This window comes from Barbatula barbatula (genome assembly GCF_947034865.1).
Source record: "Barbatula barbatula genome assembly, chromosome: 10".
Lineage (NCBI taxonomy): Eukaryota > Metazoa > Chordata > Actinopteri > Cypriniformes > Nemacheilidae > Barbatula > Barbatula barbatula.
In genome coordinates, this window is record NC_136773.1 from 17,550,651 (window position 1) to 17,572,075 (window position 21,425).

The window sequence follows — 21,425 nt, forward strand, 5'->3', positions numbered from 1 at the left end:
TATTTAGTGTATGTATGTGTTTATTAGGGAGATGACTGTTCCCAGACCTGCCCACCGGGGCTTTATGGTACTAACTGCACTTCTGCTTGCCACTGCCACAACATGGCATCCTGTTTTCCAATCGACGGCTCCTGCATGTGTAAAGAAGGTACCTTCTTTCTCTCATCTTCCTTTGTCCTTAAAGACTCCATAAAATGAAAGAACTTTTAGCATATATATAGGCGCTTTAAAACTAGCGGCTTTTCCCTTTAGGAATACAGACAAAAGACTGATGACTCATTCTGCACTATACAGATTTTGCCCAGTCAAATTCTTTTTTAAAAAGAGAATGTTGCTTCCCCTAAATACCAGCTGCAACCAAGTGGACCAAATTTGGTCCGGTATTAAAAACTTCTCATGCAGGCGGTTGTTACTTTAAAAAAACTCAGCTCATTATATTTCAGAGATAAACACTGAAACATCAGACACTCCCAACCGTTATATAACATCCTATCCACACTCCACAAGTCCATATTTTCAAATTTGACAAACAGTATTATCAAATGGATACCGAAGTCCCATCCGGTCAGTTTCAGAGGATACAGATACACACCACTTACTTAGACATGGGTTATTTAGACTGTAAAAGCATTTGGCTGACCGCAGCTAACCACACCTACGGGACGGACCCCACGTTGCATAAGCATGGACTCGTCCTGAAAAGCTGATACCAGCAAAGCATTCGTTCAGGTCCCTTCAGCATGGGAGGAAGCTCATTAGAGCCATACTTTTAAAAACCTCACCCCATTCATAATGCAGTACCCCAGTGTGCTACACAACTTCTCTGTCTATCCCTCTCTGCTCATATGTTGACCTCAAACCCATGCATATATTCCACTCATTGACTGCTTTGCAGTGTGAGGCACTGGAGAGTACAATCCTCTGGCTCCTGTCATTTATGACCTCACTTCCCCACTCTCTGCCCCAATAATTGAGTTCTGTTATAAACTGGTCAAGGTTTATTGGGGTAGTACTCTCTCTACACTTTCTGTCTGATCATGAGATATTTTTAAGTAGTATTGCAGAGTATATGATGTATGCTGTATTGTATATGTTTAAGCCAAAGCCAAACATTTAAAGGTCCAGTGTGTCATTTTTTGTATGTATTGACAGAAATGCAATATAATATACATAACTATGTCTTCAAAGATATATAAAGATCTCTCATAATGAAGCTTAGTTCTGTGTCAGCCACCGTAGTGCGTCGACATGGAGGGGTGGAAAGAGTCGTTGGTTAAAATTCTCAACCTTACTGTTAGATGCCTCTAAATTTCATTCACCAGACCTTTGTCAAAATATTTTGTTCCTTTTTTTTCTTTAATGCACATAAGTAAACAAATAAACAAATTGGTGAATGCCTGTACCTACTTTCCCTGACAGGTTGGCAAGGTGTCGACTGTTCAATCCTTTGCTCCAGTGGCACTTGGGGTTTGGGCTGTAACCAAACATGCCTGTGTGCCAACAGTGCGGCTTGTGACCCAATAGACGGCTCTTGCACTTGCACCTCAGGGTGGAGAGGGGAACGGTGCCAGCAGCCCTGCCCCGTGAGTTTATTCCAAACACTATTTCCTCTGTCTGTCTGCCAGAAGACTGCTCACTTGATTTATAAATATTGTGACAAAACTGTTTAAACTTGGCAAGATGGTTTGTGATGTGTATACGTTTTTAGGATGGCACATACGGGCTGGATTGTCGGCAGCGTTGTGACTGTAACCACGCTGATGTGTGTGACCCTGTGAGTGGTTTCTGTCACTGTCTGCCGGGATGGAAGGGTGAGTGTCAGGCCGGTGACATCATCACATTGATGTACGTTGACTTGACAAGTGGCCAATAGCTGCAAGCTGTGTCGGCACTGAGCCTTTAAATGCTGTGTGTTGTTTATTGAGCTCAATGGAAATAAAATGCAGTACAGCAATACTAAAAATCAATGTTGTCCACATATATGAAATACTCAAGCAATTTTTGTTTCCTTTAATTGTCATGTTAAATCTGAATCAAATTTTAGATAATTTATTAAGATATTTTAAATTATTTTTAGATTATTCCTCACAGAACCAACATACCTCCAGAACATTTTATCACATGACATCAAAGCACCACATTTGAGGAGTTCTCACTTTTTAGGAGTTCAAGAATCCAGCCTGCGGATTAATATGAGATATCTCAACCATCCCAACAACATGTTACCTAATAAGATCGCACTGACCGAGAATCAAACAGGCGTTCTTGTACAGCTTTCACACTGCGTTCACACCTTCTGTTAAAGCGGTCTCTGCAACGTGTGTCCGTGCGAGAGATTGAAGCACTAGACATTTTTCATTACCACAGAAGGCCCTGTTTGCAAGTTCTTGAGCATTACAGTAACACTTGAAAGTGTTAAAAAACACAGTAAGAGAAAGAGACGGAGCAGTTCTGGTCAGTACGTGTGCTTTTGCCTGCAGGCTCACAATTGCTTTCTTCGTTCAGGTCTCCAAATTCTGTCCGTGTGCTCTGGGATATAGTGTAGCTTTCATTATCTGAGAGAAGGAGCCAGCAACGCAGAAATCTCATGCTCCGTATCCTGCCCAGGTCTCCACCATCTGCCAGACCTAATGGAGTCGCCAGGGTGCAAATAGGCCTCAGAGACTGAGCATCTGAACAAGACTATGCAGAGCAGTGATTTATGAAACCTATTGAGAGAGACAGAGTTAGACTTACATTAGTGTATTACATACTCTCATGTTGTGTCTCAGAGAGGATATGAGCTACATACAGAGCAGGAGATTGTAAGCACATGGGGGAGATTTGATAAAGAAACTCACAAGCAGGGATGAATTGTGGAGAGAGGCAGAAGAGACCGAAATTAGATGCACAGTTTTCGAATGTGTGCCAGTATTATAATAAAATAAATCAAATGATCAATTAAAATGCATATACATAGCATTGTTAAAGAAATTGTTTATCTTAAAAATCATAATTTACTCACCCTGTTGTCACTTTTATTGTATGGATACAAAACCAATGCAAGTAAAATGGGATTGGTTTTCTGTTACCAACATTTTTTTAAATCTTCTTTTGTGTTCTGCGGAAGAGTTAGTAAATTATGACAGAATTTTCATTTTAAAAGTGATTAAATCTTTAAGATACAACAAAAAATACTACATTTAAAAAAATATAGCTGTGGAGAAAATGAAGAGACGAATTCAATGTTATTTTTAACATTGTTTAACATTTACATTTATGCATTTGGCAGATACATCATTGCATTGCATGATACTATACATTTGTTGTATTTGAGTATGTGCAATCCCTGTGATCGAACTCATGACCTTGGTGTTGCTAGCGCCATGTTCTAACCACTGAACTACAGGAAAGCATATTTAAGAAAATTTTAACCAGACAAACCAGTTAAAATAATGAAAAAGATGCAATCGCATCGTAGTCTATCACATTGCTTTTGGAGGACTTTGTCATTCCTGAGGTTTGTTTCTTTTGGAATTCAAGATATTGGACTGGAATTGCCACAATACATGCAGAAATACTGACTAAAGACAAAACTAAAGTGGTCTCTTAATCTTTTTCCACGTGTGGTCAAAAGGTATAGTAAATGTGAAAAAGTGTGTTCCAAGTGTATTTTGTCATCGTTTTGTGTGTATCTAAAAATATACCAAGTACTGAAATGCTCAGCTTGTCGACCGTTCTTGATCATGTCGAACATTCATGTTGTTAATTCAGGAACTGAGATTGTGAGAAGGTGAGAAGATAAAAAGATGATCCTGAGAGAGAAATAGGTGGAAGGCTTTTGAGGTACAAGGGAACAGGATAACTAAAGAGCAGAGGTAAAACATGCCCGAGGAAAGACAAGCTGAAAGTGTTTTATCAAAAGGGAAGAGAGGGATATGTGTGACAGAAATTAAATGGTCGTTCTAAAGAGAGAAGAGAAAAAGAGACAAAATGACAGCGAGAGCGATGGAGTGAAAAAGAAAAGAAACGTGGAGGCTTCAGGGTCTCTACAGTGAAGGATTCTAAGTATTACACCAAGTGACCCGAAGAAGCACGTGCCCTTCAGAAACATGCCGTCATGTGTGTCTGTGTGTCCACTTAACACACAAAGTGCGCTGGAAAGTGATGCGTATGATGGCACTTCTGCTTCTCTCATTAATTGGCTGCCGGTCCCCGTGGCAGTTCTCTTCAAGAAAATTCTCATATGCAGAGTCCCCCCTCTCTTTCTCTTTCTCTCTCTCTGCTCAAAAGCCACTCTGTTTGTCACCATTAGTCTTTCAGGGTGCTCTTCTATTCTAATTCATTGCTGACAATAAAGGAAGTGCAGAACTTTTTCTGCCCAGCCCAGCAGAAGCTCAAACAAGCTTACCCCTTCTTTGATGGTTGGGTGGGCTTGTCCTGCTCGCTCATCTCCGCTGCCCTCCGTAACCTGCTACCTCTCTGTTCTGCCACAGTGGTACTGCAGGTATGATGCCTGTCCCTAGAGTTTAGACCTGGACTAATTCAAAGCTTTAAGAGACTAATGCTGCTTTAATGGGTCGTGCCACTCGCTCTGAGAAGTCTCTGTCAAAGAAAATTGCAAATGAGGTTCCTGAGCTACAGCTTGAAAGTGTCGCTCTGTGTGTGAGAATATATGTTTGTGTCTAAGATCGTGTGTGCGCTCGTAATGTCTCCCTTGTATGCTAGGGTGAAAAATATAGTTAGTAATTTATTAAGGATGTATTATTAAAGTAATACACCACTTGAGGCTGTGTGTTACAGTTATTTTATCAAGGGTAAGTGTGTTCTCGGGCAAGAAACCCTTCTTAATTGTGAGTAAATAACTGTGATGCAACAGCTTTGTTGGCATGTTGTTTTTATAAAACAGTGACAATAGCAATATGTTACACAATTTCGGAATAAACGATTACTTTCCAAATGAATATTTTACTAATATACATGATTATGTGTCAAATATAACCAAATTATCCAAGTCATGCTATTTACATTAATTTCATAGCTCAGTACTCATCGTGTATGTCAATAATTGTCTCACTTGTGTATTTTGCATTAGGCATTTGAAGAATTCAACTGAGACAAATAACTTAAAGGAATAGTTCATCTACATATAAAAAGATCTTTCATCATTTAGATGATGATCTTTCATCTGCAGAACACAAAAGAAGATATTTTACAGAATGTTGGTAACCGATCAACACTGAACCCTATTGACTTCCGCTGTTTGAGACATTTGTGTTTTACTGAAGAGTCATATGCCTGTTTCGAATAACATCAGTGTGAATAAATGATGCATTTTTGTATCACTTTAAGAAACATACCTAAAAATGAAATCGAAGTCTCCCAAACTGTGAAATAGTGATACAACTTTACTCCGTGGTAGCTGAGCTTTGAGAGTGTCCATATGTCGTCCATGTTTGTGCTGTAATCTTAATATGGCCGAGCTAAGCTGACCAATGTCAATGCATTTCTACACCATCAAAGAATATCGAGAAAATATTGCAGGTCTCTTATATATTTGTGCGTGTGTACATGTGGGTGTCCCTAGCGGAGCACTACACAAACCAGCTGAAAGAGAATAAGAGACGAGTCTCAACCGCTCAAGGGACACGGCCCTATTAATGAACACACTGCACTGGCAGAAAGACCCAGTCTGATCAAAAATACATACAGAGAGCACAGCGCGGCCCAGTGCTGCGGCCAAGAGATATCTGAATGCTTTCAAAACTAGGACTCAAAAAAGACACGCATAAATACTGGTTGCTGCCCTGTTGTTGCACCAGTGAAACTATCTTTGCTATACAGTAATGCAGCGGAAGGTTCTGGTATTTCGTACATGCTTCGCATGCTTGTTTTGTCTTATTCCTGTCTATTTAAGTAAATATAAGCACTTGTGTGAGAACATGCAGAGATGCTTTCTTCGTTGTTTTAACAGGCATCCACTGTGACAGCATCTGCCCTCAAAGTTTCTGGGGGCCTAACTGCTCCATGACATGCTCGTGCCAAAATGGTGGATCATGCTCTCCTGAAGATGGAACATGCGTGTGCGCTCCCGGCTATCGTGGCACTTCCTGCAAGAGAAGTAACTTCCTTTCCTTTTCCACCATTAGCCACGGTATAGTAATTTTCTTATTTAGTATTTTTGGTTTGTTTTCCGGCACAATAAATCTAAACATTTGAAACAAAATAAATGTTTAAGCAAAATTGCTTAAGGCTTGTTTTAGTATTAAAAAAATCTATTTCATAATTTACTGTATTCTTACATCTAAGAAAGAAGGAAAACCACTTCCAAATGAGTAATACAAAACAAAGATAATAAAACGTACAGTATGTTCTTAACATACTCAATTTTGCCTTGCAAGTAAATCAAGTTTTAATGATGTTTAGATGTTTATGCAAGCCAAAAACACTGAATGGGAAAGCGTGTTTGACAGCGCACGTCTCACTCAATGTCACCTTCTCCATGTTGACCTATAAGTGTTTCATTCGAACGCTCTTCAAACAAGATGATAAACAACTGGTGGGAATGAGAGGGGGTCACAACTGTCCAATCCAGACGGAGACCCACAGGGAGTGTAGTGGGATGAGCTGAAGAGGGAGACACTTAGTGAAGAGTCATGAACATGTGTGAGCAAATCTTTAATCGCACACGTCTTAATCACTTCAGCAACATTCCTCTGTCTTGATCACTGTGAAGATGCCGAGTCCATGTGGGGCTCTTCATCAGCCTCTCTGTGAGGAGAAGTGTTTGCCCAACCTCTCAGAACCCTTCCTCTTAAGACTCTCTCTCTCTCTCTCTCTCTGTATATACTGTATATATTTATTTATCGATGATTATAGAATATATGTGTTTGCCGTATATATTATATGTATAAATAAATGCAGGGGTATCGCAAGTGGGGGAAAGGGGTGACTGAGTACATAGGACCTTGCCATGTGAGGGGCCTTGAAGTTCCTGAAATGATGATTATTATTATATTACAATTGTGCGCCTATACTGCACGTCTGTGCAACTTCTCTGTTCTCCGCTTAGTTTGAGAAGCTTCGGCGAACTGCATGATAGGCTTCATGAGTGAAGTGGAATGGACTCGCATCCCTGCTGAGGGCATTCTGTTATCACTCCGCTAGAGATCCATGTATTCCGCTCCGGGTTTTCAATTTCCCACTCACAGCAGATGATGAATAGTCTCATCGACAGGTAGATGAAGTACATACACTTTACAGCGAGTGCTTGATCCGATATGTTTTTAGTATTTGTGTCGGAAATGTCCAGGCGCAGTGGCAGTATTTTTGGAAGCCTGCTTAAATGATTGAAATCGATCTCGGTGGTCTAAATAAACACCAAATTCGCTGTTCTTAGCCTTCACAAAAATAGGCAGGAGACTGTGAGAGTTATATTCAGCAGAAAACCCCACAAAAAAGTTGGAATTGAATATAGAGGGCAGGCTGCTAACTTTAAAACAATCACTTGAAAACAATGTACTTTGAGGCAGTTCTTCTGACATATTCAATTTATCCCTAATAATGTATAAACATTTATATCCAATAATAACATGGCAAATTTGAAAGGTCAATAAATATGTAAGTAATAGACAGATGTGCATTTAGGACTTTTTTATTTTTAACAAAAATGTATAAGAGCATTAAACTTAAGAAATATTAATAATTGGCATTATTACAATAATTGGTTACAGTCATGAGGTGGCATTATTACTACCATTAATGCAGTACTAGCCTATTCTTACAATACACACGTTACTGTGGGAAACATAATATGTTCAATAGGACTACACTGAACAGTGTCTCTATTAATGAAACACAATTCAAATAAAATATAGTTCAACTGTCAACTCATGTTTAAGGGGAGACTGAGGTGATCTATTAATATTCAAGTATATCACAATTCATATAGAAGTGAGATTCACTGCTGTATTATAACTAAAAACAAAAACAATTTTAATATTTGCTATACATCGTGGAGGGGCCCCACACATTGCCTTTGCACAGGGCCTGAGATTCTGTGCCACTTACATTTATTTACATAAATATATATATTCATATTTAAATATTATTTACATTATGTATAAAGATAAATATATATTCGTTTTTTTTCTTACATATACACATGTATGTTTGTGTATTTATGCATATATAATTATACACATATATAAACACAAACATTTTTCAATCGTTTAATTGATTCAACAGCACTAGCGTTAAGTAATTGAAATGTTTTGTAGGACCATTTAAAGATTATTTATTGACAGTTTTGGCATAATTAAGCACATTTTGTTTAAGAAATAAAATGTGTCCAGATGTTTTTTGTTATTGAATTTTTATCACAAAAATATTATTCTCAATGCTCTAGATTCTCATAACTGCACCGATATTTGTATTTTACAACAGTATATTTAAATCATAATACTTTAAAGGCAGTTCAACAAATTCATGTGATGTGTAAATATTTAAATATTCTTAAGATATTATGTTTCTTGCATTAGTAATTATGTTTTACAAATTTGTCCAGGGTTTAGAAAACGTGCTTTATAAATGAATAATCTAAATGATCCTGAAATAGACTTCACCTTCTTTAAACTTAAAAAATTCGTATTTCCATCTACATTCATATTTATTTGATCCAGACATGTTCTTGATCAGTTTAGCATCGTTCCCCCTGAAAATAAATGATGTGTTTGTGTGTGTAGAAAGATTAGAGAAAGGGAATGCGATTTATCTTCGCCACACTGTTCATTGTAGTACAATTAACTTAATTACAAAACCCACCACCCAAAGGTCAGAAAACACCACCCTGCATTACACACAACTACAGCAATTAAAGAGAATCAAGGCTGTAATGAAGAAAAATGACCCGCAGGATATCCTGTCTCAGACACGACCGAATGACAGAGACAGACTAACTTCTCATGCTTTATGAGTCAAAAGAGCTTTTCACACTGCGCTTAACCTCAAGTTATCTTCATTCTAAACCCTGAATTGAAGCAGGGGTCATAACACACTGCTAGCACTGCTTTTGCTGGGTTAACCCTGCATTGCGGCGTCAAACGTGTGCAGTGTGAAACGAAGCAGGGGGTGATACGACCAGATGCTTAGCAACGGACACACAATCAAAAACCGAACAGCGCTTTTCTAATTTCACCTTTCATTTCCTTTGAGTTTTTAATTTATTTGAGTAAGTAACGTCTTAGGAGGCTTAAAACTGTCAATATGGATTTGCGAGGCGCCGTATGCGAAACAACAAGGTATTCGGTTATTTGAAGGCACCACGCACTATTTTCATTCAGTCAGTTTGATGCTGCAGTATTTATCCAATCCTGACTGTTGACACGGCAAATATGCAAAAAAGAATGTTAACCCAGGGTTTGGTGATGTACTGTGTGAAACATCAGGTTATGAATACCCGGGGTTATCTTTTAACCCTTGGTAAATTATAAGCAGCGTGAAAAGGATAACCCAGGATTCTGTTTAACTGGGGTTTAGAATAACCCGTGGTTAACAATCTGAGGTGTGAAAAGCCCTAATGAGACTATTCATTAGTTCTCCCTGCTTTAGTTAAACAGGTACCTTTGGTTTAGGGTTAGTGGTAACTGGAGAACTTTTTCAAACCCTGTTTGCATACTGTAAATCTGGTACATGGATAAATCTCTCTCTTTCTTCCTGTCTTTCTATTTTTGCCCCGTGACAGTTTGCCCTCCTGGTTTTTATGGGCACCGCTGCAGTCAGTCATGTCCACAGTGTGTTCACAGCACCGGGCCATGCCACCACGTCACGGGTCACTGTGAATGCCTGGCTGGCTTTTTCGGCTCTCTTTGCAACCAGGGCAAGTAGCTCTTACTCCTATCTCTCTGTTTTTCTGCTTTTCACTGTCTTTATAGTCTCTTTACTAATGGGCTTCTCAGATTTTTAATGGCTCTTATAGAAAAAGGTAAAAGCATTAACTGCCCAATCATTTGCTAAAACCACCTTCAAACATTTTAATCATTTGCTAAAACCAACTTTAAATTTTTTTATCTAAATATTTATTGTTTGTTGTTTATCTCAATATTTATTTATTGTTTTAAATATTTACCATTAATTTAAGATTCCGGTTTACATTGTGGCTTAATCTGGCCATGATCTGCCCACTCCAACAGCCTAAATGTCAATAGAGCCGTCCGTTTTCTCAGTATAAAAATATATTTTTACCATCATGATAGAGAAATCATGAAACAAAATATAAACCCTAATAAACAAGAATAAAACCCTGATTTAAAAAAACTGTGCACTCTTACTCACAAATGTTGAGCTTGCCAAATCAAGGAGATACTTTCCAGTCTTGTGAGCAAAATACACATGATGTTCATCAAATTGACTCTCGCTGAAACTAATTATCTAATGATGATGTTTCAGAGAGAATGTACATAGATGATACACAGAGTTGACAGTTTACAGGTCTCCCCTGTCATATTATAAAGCTTGTACTCTACCATTATGTTTGGGTGTGTTTGTCTTTGTGTGTGCGCTACCATTGGCATGGTGCCCCTCTCCGGAATGCTCCGCTGACTCTGCGGCTCTTCTGTACAGAAAATAATTGCCATTATCACTGACACTCTGACAAATAACCTTCAGAGCGAAATCTGAATATTGCTGAGCTCATTCTTCAGTGAGACAAACAGTGAAGAGTCAGGTCGATCTCACCACTCTATTTTTGTTGAGCGCTTGCTCTAGAGACGAGATGGTGACGGAATCTCAAGAGGTTAATTTTCACCTATATACCTAATGCTTGTATATGAACATTTCGTGGGATCTATTGCCTTTTGTGATCTTCCGTGCCCTTACGTTCAAGAGTACAGTAGATATTGATATTTGCAGGCCTGACCTGTAACTCTGTGTGCTCCTCTAAAGTGTAAAACAAAGGCTAGATGAGAGGTTTCTTTTTTTTAAGAGCAAATGGAAAACTATGTAAAGAGATTCTACAGAGTTACTTTTTTATGTGATTGTTGAGGTACAGGTTGAAATATAAACATTCACCTTTGTTCGTGAGCATTTCATTGTGATTTTCAAGTTTTTGCATCAGAAAGTATGATCTGTATGATATCATCTATCGGTTGGGCCAGTCCTATTGATTGTAGGTTAGATGTCATTCCGTGATTCCGAGTTTCAGCTCAACGAGGCAAATTTCCAAGTCAAACTAATGAACGCTAACATTCACTTCCCACTCCACAGCACCCAACAGAGACGTCCAGATGAAATATAGATAGACCTTCTCATAATAATTAACTAGTCTTTTCATGAATTAAGCAAAGGCTGCATGACCATATAGAATTCACTTTCATTGCTTTCAGAGCTGTCTCGAGAATAAATATTTAATACCTTAAAGGAGAGGAAGGAGAAGGTTGGTGAAAAGGCTTGTTTTAATTTGTCCAGATTATAATTACTGGAAGAAAGGCAGGGCCCGGGGGAAGTCTGGCTAGCCCACATACCTACTTTTTCGTAGTTTGGTCTGTGCTGGCGTCCTCAGCTGTCTTGAGCCCATCTCAGATCGAGCTAATGAACTTCAGATAGTCACAGTTGGAGTGAAACGGAACACATGACATGAGGGGGCCATTGGATAATAAGAGGCAGCTTTGAGATAGTTGAAAGAGTTTTCACAAATTAGAAGAATGCGGATGTATGGTTATTTAAAGACACAAAGATTTAGCTGCAACACTCCCTAAATACAACGTCGATCTAATTTTATTAGTTTGGTATATTCGTGATCTCCTGAGACAACAGATGTTAATATGTTGAATGTGATGGGTTTTTGGCAAGGGACCCCATTGTATGTACATTGTGACTTGAGAGAGAGAGAGGGGGCAAGTGAAAAAACATGATTCGCTTTAATCCAAAAATGAAATGTCTAATTGAGGCAAGTGTCAGAGTGTGGTGAGGAATTCATTTTATTAAAAATGTACACAATATTCTATTTTTAATTTGGCAGTACATCCGTCGTCTCTGTTCTTCTCGGTGCCGAGCAGACATGGTAGGATGGATAATTGGACAGTGTGACAGAAACACGTGTTTGATTTCACTTTGAAGTACACACAGACACATGACTTCACCCCTGCATGCGTCTCCCTGCCTGAACTATCACAGGATTACTGTCACTCAAGCATCATGAAGTCTTTGATTTGTAAACGTGATGGTTCATAATGACTTTGATTATTGACCTTCCAAGCAGTGCAAACGCCGGGCTTTCAGAACATTGACTTGTATGTTTGAGTAAACATATGGCAGTTAGCCACACAATGAAGAAATAGCAACCTCTAAATGGTTTACTGGGATGTCTCTGCATATTACACTAGGGTAGAACAGTCTTAATATATTCATTTTCAGATTTAAAGGAACAGTTCACCCAAAAATGAAATGTATACCATAATTTTTAACACGCTCATCCCAGTGTACATGTCTTCCTTGCTTCAGACGAAAACAATTGTAGTAATAATAATAAAGCAAACCCTGGTGTTCCTTGCTATGTAAAATCACGAGTTTTTAAGGCTCCAAACCATGAACATATTTATCATAAAGATAATCCACGTGAAGAGAAACGATACATTTGTGAGTAAAAACTATTTCTGAGCTTATATACACCTTATTTACAACTTATGCGGAGAGTTTATATAACTTGAAATTATTTTAATTTGTTGAAGTAATGTAAAAAAACTAAATTGTGTGTAAAGCCAAGTTGATTGTTCTTAAAGGGACAGTTCACCCCCCAAAAAGGGTGTTTTCATTGACGCACCCTCGAGTTTGATATTTGGAAGAATGTTTGTAACAGCTCTTGGCCACCATCCTACTATGGTATCCAAGAATTTGTATTGTTATCACTCCAATTGTGTTCGTCTGAAGAAAGAAAGACCTATGTACACCTATGGCATATGGGTGAGTAAATGATGGCATACATTTATTTTGGGTGAACTATCCTTTAAGATTGAAATAATGACACCGTTTAACTTCACTGTGCATCACAAAAGTTACTTTGAACTTGAAGCATTGTTCGTTCAAACTAAAGACACAGTTACATTACAGTAAACTTTATTCATATTTGTGTATGATATATTTCTGCTTTGTGTCTGTGTTGTGCGTTTCTTTTCCTTCAGTGTGTCCCAGTGGCAAATATGGGAAGGCATGTGGTGAGATCTGTGCGTGTACTAACAACGGCACCTGCAACCCTATCGACGGCTCCTGCCAATGTTACCCAGGCTGGACTGGAGACGACTGCTCACAGAGTATGAACCAATTACTCCTTTGCTATTCTTTCTTTTACTTTCAATTTCACTTTCTTCTCTGCTTGTGCTTTCGTCTCTATGTGTTCCTCTGTTTTGTTCTCCTACATCCTGTCTTCCCACACTTTTTCATCCATTTCTCTCGTTCTGTCTCACAGGCACCTCACGTCACTGTGTCATGTAAATCATTGCCACATCCATTTTTCTTTGCCAAATAACCCACAAGCGCTGCTGATGGAGACCAACAGTTTGGTCAATAAATTACTTGATGGCACACTCTCGATAATTTACACAGCGTATGAGAGCCTCGATATGAAACTGAGACGAGAGCAACAGTGTCTGGCAGAATTTATCGCTCCCCCAACACCCCCTCCGCTGAAGCTCGAGCTGTTAGCGCTGTTAATCTAATGGCGTTTGCTGCACGTAAAAAACTCCTGTGACCGTTTGTGTGTGGGAAAAATGAGGGTGCCTGTTTTTAAATTGTTAATTGTGAAAATTACCATTTTCAGCTTTATGAATGAAAAGGTTTTTTTCTGTAACAATGGCCCTTATTTTACGCCTCATTTTGGCTGTTTGGCTCCCACTTTAATTTTTCTGTGTATAAGAGATACAAATAAGAGCCTGTACAATAGTATTCTATACAGTTGGGGTTATAAGTTGTAATACGCTTGGTACAATCTATCAGATGTTAATAATGAACAAAGTTAAATTAATTATAAAAATTGCAGTTTGTTGAATAAGCTACACACCAGCTGTTTAGATCACAACATAAATGTACAAAACTAACCTGGTTTGATAAGGCTTTATCAGGGCAGTAGTAAATAAGAAACTAACTGCAAATTTTATATTTCCCATTTATTTATTTTGCAGATCCTGTGTGCCCTATGTAAACATATGACCCCAACTGTAGATGATAAAACTAATTTCTCAACCTCGTGTTTTTCAAAGCCTGTAAGACTTCTTTTGCTGGAACATTAAAGGAGAGGTTAGTGACTGACCGACTCAGTCACCATTTTCTTTCATTATATAGAGTTGTATTCTCATTTGTTCCACAGAAGCAAGAAATACAGGTTTAGATCAGGTTTGTAGGGCGAGTTTATGCCAATATATTTTTATTGTTGGGTAAATTGTCCCTTTAAAGTCAAAGTATGCCCAAAAATGTTAATTCTGTCATCATTGTTTCAAACGTGTATGACGTGTGTTGTTCTGCTGAACAAAAATGAAGATATTTGGAAGAACTCTTTGGAACCAAACAGTTCTGGAGTATTATTGACTTCCATAGTAAGGGAAAAATTACTAGGGTAGTCAATGGTGCCCGAGAACTGTTTTGGTTTTCCACGTTCTAAAAACATATTCTTTTGTGTTCAACAAAACAAATAAATTAATACAGGTTTGGAACAACTTGTGGGTGATAACAGAATTTTCATTTTTGGGCAAACTGTCCCTTCAAGACGTTAAGGTGCCAATTTACATGAACATTTTGTCCCCTCACAGAAATGCATGGATATATATTTACCTGTATAGAGTTGTTTTCTTTTGATGGTGTCTCTGGCATCTGCAGTTTGTCCCATAGGGCAGTGGGGCCCTGACTGCTTGAACTCATGTAACTGTCACAACGGAGCCCAATGTAGTGCCTACGATGGAGAGTGCAGGTGCAGCCCGGGCTGGACCGGTCTCTACTGTACACAGCGTGAGTCTCTCTCATACACGTACATTCATCGATACACATTTCCTAAGAAGCCTCTATTACACATACATACAGACAAAAACACACAAAACACTTCCACATGCAATACGATCAAATCCTTTAAAGTGACACAGTGACATCTGTTGGCAGTGTCTCAAAACTGCAGCTGAGATCTCAGTGCTCAGCGGAAAAGATGCAATGCCTTCTGATGTTATGATGGCACGGACAGGTCCTCCAAAATAAATGCACGTATTTTTCATGTCAATCATTTAACTCATTATATGACCTCGCTCAAGGCTGAAATCACAATCCATCAGTGTGACACCTGCAAAAAAACAGCGATTCATCTTTCATTCATTACGTCAATCATTTCAAAGATCTTGATCCTTCCTCCGCTGCCACTCTGGAAACGTTTTTCTTTCCATGACAGCAACGATATAAACTCTTCCTTGAGGAGTGATGAAATCAGTTTGTGTTTTGCTGCAATGTTTGCTCCAGTGGGCTTGTTATCTTCAGCTGCCGGTTGTGTGTTTATGTACGGTTAGTGAGTGTAATAGTGTTGTAGCGAAGGTGGATGCGGTTTAATTAGGTAACATATTTGGGTCATTTGCCGGTTGCCGTATTGGCTTCACGGCTGCTGCAGGTTTCCTGTTGATGGTGCGTTCACCAACTCTGTGTTGTAGGTTAATGTGACGTAGCAGGATATCTCTTTCCTTCAGGCTGCCCCTCAGGGTTTTATGGGCGAGACTGTGCAGAGGTGTGCCGCTGTCAAAATGGAGCTGACTGTGATCATATCACTGGTCAGTGTGCCTGTCGGACTGGCTTTATTGGAATCAACTGTGAACAGAGTGAGTGTTGTAGCCTCTTTATGAATGTGTGTGTGTGTTTGTGTTAGGAGAATGTCAGCTCGACCTTGCCCTTAACAGAGTAGTTCTGCTGCCATGATGGGGATGATGATTATGATTTTGTTGTTGATGTGTGTGTGTGTGTGTGTGTGTGTGTGTGTGTGTGTGTGTGTGTGTGTGTGTGTGTGTGTGTGTTTCGTATTCACCATGGCAGGCAAGGGGTTCACTGTTGTGTTTGTATGTGTGAGTTCTGGTTTTACAAAGTGTTGGCCTGGGGTTGTGGTTAATTGTATTTGTGCGTGTATGTTTTTTTCAGAGTGTCCTCCCGGGACATTTGGCTACGGCTGCCAGCAGCTGTGTGAATGTATGAACAACGCCACCTGTGACTATGTGACCGGAACGTGCTACTGCAGCCCCGGATACAAAGGAATCCGCTGTGACCAGGGTAACAATCTTTCTCTCACTCTCTCTCTTTCTTCCTCTACATCCATTGTTATTTTTCAGACCAAATGCATAAATCAAATGCACACGTTCACAAAGGTTCACCCCTGTTCTTACAATACATGCAAGAGACATTTTTCTGCGGAGTCATACCCATTACTTATTTGCAGTGTTTTTTGCAAATGCAAGCATCTCTATTTTATGGTGTACTGGTTTTGCTTATTCTTTTTCTAAACCCTTAACTATGAAACTTTAGCTCGTAACACTGTTTGTAGTGTTGAAATGTTTTCTGCATCTTAAATCTGGAGGCATGCTGTTTCTTTAAGCTGTAGGCTTAAAAACACTTACATAACCTAGTAACCACCCTAGTAACACCCTAGAAATGCTATAGCAACCACCCAAGTAACACCTTATCAATTCCCTAGCAGCTCTCTTCCAATACCCTAGCAACCACCCTAATAACTCCATTGCAATATCCTAGCAACCACCCTAATAACACCATACAGATGCACTAGCAACCACCGTAATAACACCATAAAAATGCCCTATCAACCACCTTCGTAACACCATAGCAAAGCCCTAGCAACCATGCTAATAACACCCTAGCAATCCCCTATCAACCACCCTCGTAACAACATAGGAATGCCTTAGTAACAACGTAGCAAAGTCCGAGCTACCAATCTAATACCTGAGCAATATCCTAGCAACAACCTTAGTAACACCATAGCAATGCCCTAACAACCACATTAGTAACACCCTAGCAATGCTCTAGCAACCACTCAGAATATAGCAGCATTGTGACAGCAAGTTTAGATTAGGCGATCAGGAAAGTTTCTGCATTTATTTTATTCAATAATTGAACCATGTCTGCTGTTTTGTACACGAAACAAGAGATTTAACATGCATAAGAATTCCCCTCTAAATGTATGTGAATAAAAAGATTATGTGAAAAAATATTCTGGTAATTTCTACTGCATTGTCTCACAGCTGCTCTGGTGATGGAGGAGCTGAACCCCTACACTAAGATCAGTCCGGCTCTGGGTTCGGAGCGCCAGTCTGCTGGGGCCGTCATGGGCATCATCTTCCTACTCCTCATCATCATGGCCATGCTCAGCCTGTTTGTTTGGTTCAGACAGAGACAAAGAGACAAAGGGCAGGACAGGCCCAGCGTCTCGTACACCCCCGCTCTGCGTGTCACAAACACTGATTACTCTCTCTCCGGTAAGAACCTCCGTCGGGAATATGAATCGCAATCATCAGATCCTGAATGAGGCCATTTAGTTTCATTCACATAGAGTGTAGCTTGGATTAGAGCTGTATGTATAGCAGTGTGTTAATGCATTCAGTAATCTGCAGAGAAAACAGGTGCTTTAACAATGCTTTATGGTTTTGACAGTGCTAAACTGCAACAAACTGTCCATATGCTGATAAACTGATGCGAAAACAGCACATTTGTGGTTATTAAATACAAACTGCATATCCTGCTGAATAGACCAGCTTACCATTATAAATATATGACTTAATTTGTGGCATAGTCATGTTATTTACCGGAAAAATTGTTTTCTATGGAAGCCGCCAGTTTAAGGGATAGTTCACCCAAAAATGCGAATTCTTTCATCATTTACAGAATGCTGGTAACAGAAAATGTTGGTACCTATTGACTGGCATTGGTTTTGTGTCCATACAATAGAAGTCAATGGGGACTAACGATTTTTGGTTACCAACATTCTTCAAAATATCTTCTTTTGTATTCTGCAGAGGAGAGAAAGTCATACAGGTTTGAAATGACAAGAGGTTGAGTAAATAAAGCCCAAGTTTTCATTTTTGGGTGAACTATCCTTTTAATGTGGTAGATGCTATTTTTGGTAATGTGTGTGCACAAAAAAACAACAGAAATGATTGAAGTTTAGTAAAATCATATGCTATGGTATGTTGGAAATTTGAGCAACATCGACTTTGCTTTTGTCTTCCAGAAACATCACAGAGCACTAGCACTGGTCAGTGCTTCTCCAATCCCAGCTACCATACTGTAGCACAATGCAACATCTCTTCCTCCATTTCCAACAACCTGGACGGCAGTCTCACGCTTAAGGTAAGAACAAACACAGTTGCGTTACACTCTCATTTCTGAAAGCTCTAAGAACCATGTTTTTCATTCAATTGGATGTTTTTTTATTTGTTCCCGTTTAGAAAGGAGACAAGAGCAATTCAGAATGGAGAGCTTACTGCAATCTCAATGACCTGGGTCAGTGTCCTTACCTCATTTGTTATCTCAGCCAAACTTTATCTTCCATCTGTTCCCATCAGATGAAATGATTTAGATACATTATCCTTTTTTCTGCTCAACCAGTTCTGCTAAATAAAAAAAATTCTATTGAAGCCCAAGCGAATTGAACCACTTTTTTTCCGGGGAGGGGGTTAAGCCATGAAGTCTCTCACGGATTGAAGTTTCTGTCACTGGTACAAGACCACCGCCCGCTGCGGTTTTAATAAGCTTTTACTTTAGGTGGCACACGCACACAGGGAAAGGTCAGGCTTAGTTTACATTGTCCAAGGTCACTCACTAGGCTAGGGAAGAGAGGAGTTCATTGCCGCTCTGACTTCCCATCCCATGCCCCCTCACCCCATTACGTCTACCTGCTGGTCTGATGATAAGTGCTCGGCCGAACATATGAGGCCTTGGAGACACGTGTGTGAGGTCGGGTATTCTCATCATTGTCTGTTACGAGCTCAGAGAGGAAGTAAAATAAGACAGTGAACACAAGTTCAAAATGGCTGTGACTTCGTCTATAGTTGTTATGGAAAGTTTCACTGTAAATAGGCGTCCGAAGATTTGTGTACTAACTATTGAGCTTCACAATACTTCATTTTATATTTAGATCGATGCCTATACAGTAGTCATAAAGAGTATTATTAAGTTAAATTATGTTTGGTTGTGTAAAGGGACATAATTCCAAATAAAACTGAATCTTCAATGAGGATGTTTTATCAATCAGGATTTATTTGGATCATAACAAGTGGGTTTTCCAATGGAGTCGAATCTGAATAAGTGTGTAATAACAGCTGGTTAACATCCATTAACCCAGTCGTGGGAAAAGTATAAAATTGTTTCAGGTTACAATTTGACTAAAGACAAAGAGGACAAACATTTCTTTATCAATTATGATTTTAAATCAAAGTGAAAGTATTAACTGTTCCTATCTGAATTTAGATTTAACATAAACAGTTGTGTAGGCGAGCAACACACCAGGCCTCAACCATGGCTTTGACTTTATCAGTGTGAAACTGTTTGATAAATATAATATTAAGATTGTGACATCACCTTGAAGGCCTGATAGTACTTCTAGATGGTCGGTTAAGTAATGTGATTCCGTCATATGATTTGGTTGAAGGTTAAATTGAAATACTGAATAGAGTCCATCCTGCCTACAAATCTGTGTTTCTGGTCAAATACTTAGTGGCATCACTGTAATAATTCTCTGATTTAGTTTGAACCTAAAGTCATATAGCATACACTAGCGGAAACACACTTCGGTGAGAATAGCGTAAGAATGACTGAAATAACTAAATATGGGTCAAGTATGAACGTTCGATTGTCACCCGAGTATACACAAAAGAATAATATGGCCTTTTTTGACATTGTATTGTTGCTTGGTGACAGCACCTGTTCAGTCATTCCAAGGGAAGTGACATTTGTGTGAAAGATTGTTTATTTTTGTGCCATTTGATTTGAAAAGGTTATTTAAAAAAACTACATTTCCCCATATCGATCCCAAAGTCACAGAGGGACACATGGCATCATTTCTCTTAGAATTACACATCTACTGGATCAGAATCAATAATCAACACATTATCTGTCCCCATTATCATTAAGACGTTAATCTGGAACCCTGGACCATTATAGTATCTTAGCATTTTCTTCAGCATGACTTAAATACCTTAAAAGCAATGTTGGTTGCATTAAAAAAAAGCTTTCGCCAAATCTATAAACGCAAGTTATTATTCATTTTATATTGTTATTGGGACACGAATTACCCAGAATTCCTTTATTTATTTTTCTTGCTAGGTGTGACAAGGGGAGACACACTTACACTGAGAGACAACAAAACCACCCGCACGGCCAAAGGTAATCACTCTTTTTTTACTTTGAGAGATTTTGGGGGTCCTTACAATAACACTGACCCTAGATGTGTATATATGTATCATTGTAGTTTTGCTCTGAATTGTATAACAGATTTATATACAGTCTGCAGGATCATTGTTAAATAATTCTCATTCAACAGTTCAACTTTATTAAAACTGTTAGGTGCTGTACATGAGTAATGTTGTCACCATCTGTAGCATGTATAGCACATGCTGCTTCATCTATACAGAACTGCATTGGATCAGAACTGTCGGGTGTGATGTGATTTGTCTGTTGATGTCTAACGTGATTTCCACAGAATGTTGTTTCCACAAACTGCTTCTTTTGCATCTTTGACTACAGATGTAACTTAATTTCCCTGCAGCTCTGTATATTGTAAATAATAACATTTCTTACATTTTTGTCTCTCCCATCTCTTCTTTCTCCCAGAGGGTGATGCGCTGATTACATCTCGTGGAAATAATAAATCTGTGAATGTAATATCATTTCTTTGATGTGTGTAGATTACATAAAGGCCTCCATGTGCAGCTCCAGCTTGTGTTCCCTGAACAGCGAGAACCCGTACGCCACCATCCGTGATCCACCCGGTCTGGCGTGTAAGCACACTGAAAGCAGTTACGTGGAGATGAAGTCTCCTGCTCACAGAGACCTGACCTTCTGCTCCAGCACCAGCTCAACCCTGACCACCGCCAGCCGGAACGTGTATGACGTGGGTGAGTCTGAACAGCCTGTTCTTACTCAAGGTCATTTTTATTTATTCTTTTTAACCAACAATGCAACTTTGTCTTTTGAATCATAACGGCAGTTGTGTATGTTGTACTGTGTTGCCTTTTGGGAACATGTCATCTAAACATCTTTTATCTAAACATTAATTAAACGAAAGCAAATGATAAGAAATTGTGCTGCTGGAATTAAAGGTGCAGTGTCTGAGAAACCAATAATATGCCGCAAGTAACTCTAATGTTTGTAATTTTGTTAGGTGGTGGCGTTAATTGTATTATTGAAGTTTTATAATTTATTTAGAAGTG

General features: G+C 39.0%; 1 protein-coding gene across 1 annotated transcript in view; it reads left to right on the forward strand.

Annotated features, from left to right (window-relative positions):
* The window catches only part of megf11 (multiple EGF-like-domains 11), a 93,044-nt gene that overhangs the window by 69,754 nt on the left and 1,865 nt on the right, over window positions 1–21,425 (forward strand). The window contains exons 12-24 of the mRNA XM_079465583.1: window positions 28–148; window positions 1,420–1,583; window positions 1,709–1,811; window positions 5,954–6,100; window positions 13,155–13,283; window positions 14,842–14,970; window positions 15,687–15,815; window positions 16,129–16,257; window positions 17,241–17,474; window positions 18,227–18,345; window positions 18,444–18,498; window positions 20,320–20,379; window positions 20,901–21,110. Of these exons, the coding sequence (XP_079321709.1) occupies window positions 28–148; window positions 1,420–1,583; window positions 1,709–1,811; window positions 5,954–6,100; window positions 13,155–13,283; window positions 14,842–14,970; window positions 15,687–15,815; window positions 16,129–16,257; window positions 17,241–17,474; window positions 18,227–18,345; window positions 18,444–18,498; window positions 20,320–20,379; window positions 20,901–21,110 (1,729 nt within the window). The remainder of the gene's footprint in view (window positions 1–27; window positions 149–1,419; window positions 1,584–1,708; window positions 1,812–5,953; window positions 6,101–13,154; window positions 13,284–14,841; window positions 14,971–15,686; window positions 15,816–16,128; window positions 16,258–17,240; window positions 17,475–18,226; window positions 18,346–18,443; window positions 18,499–20,319; window positions 20,380–20,900; window positions 21,111–21,425) is intronic.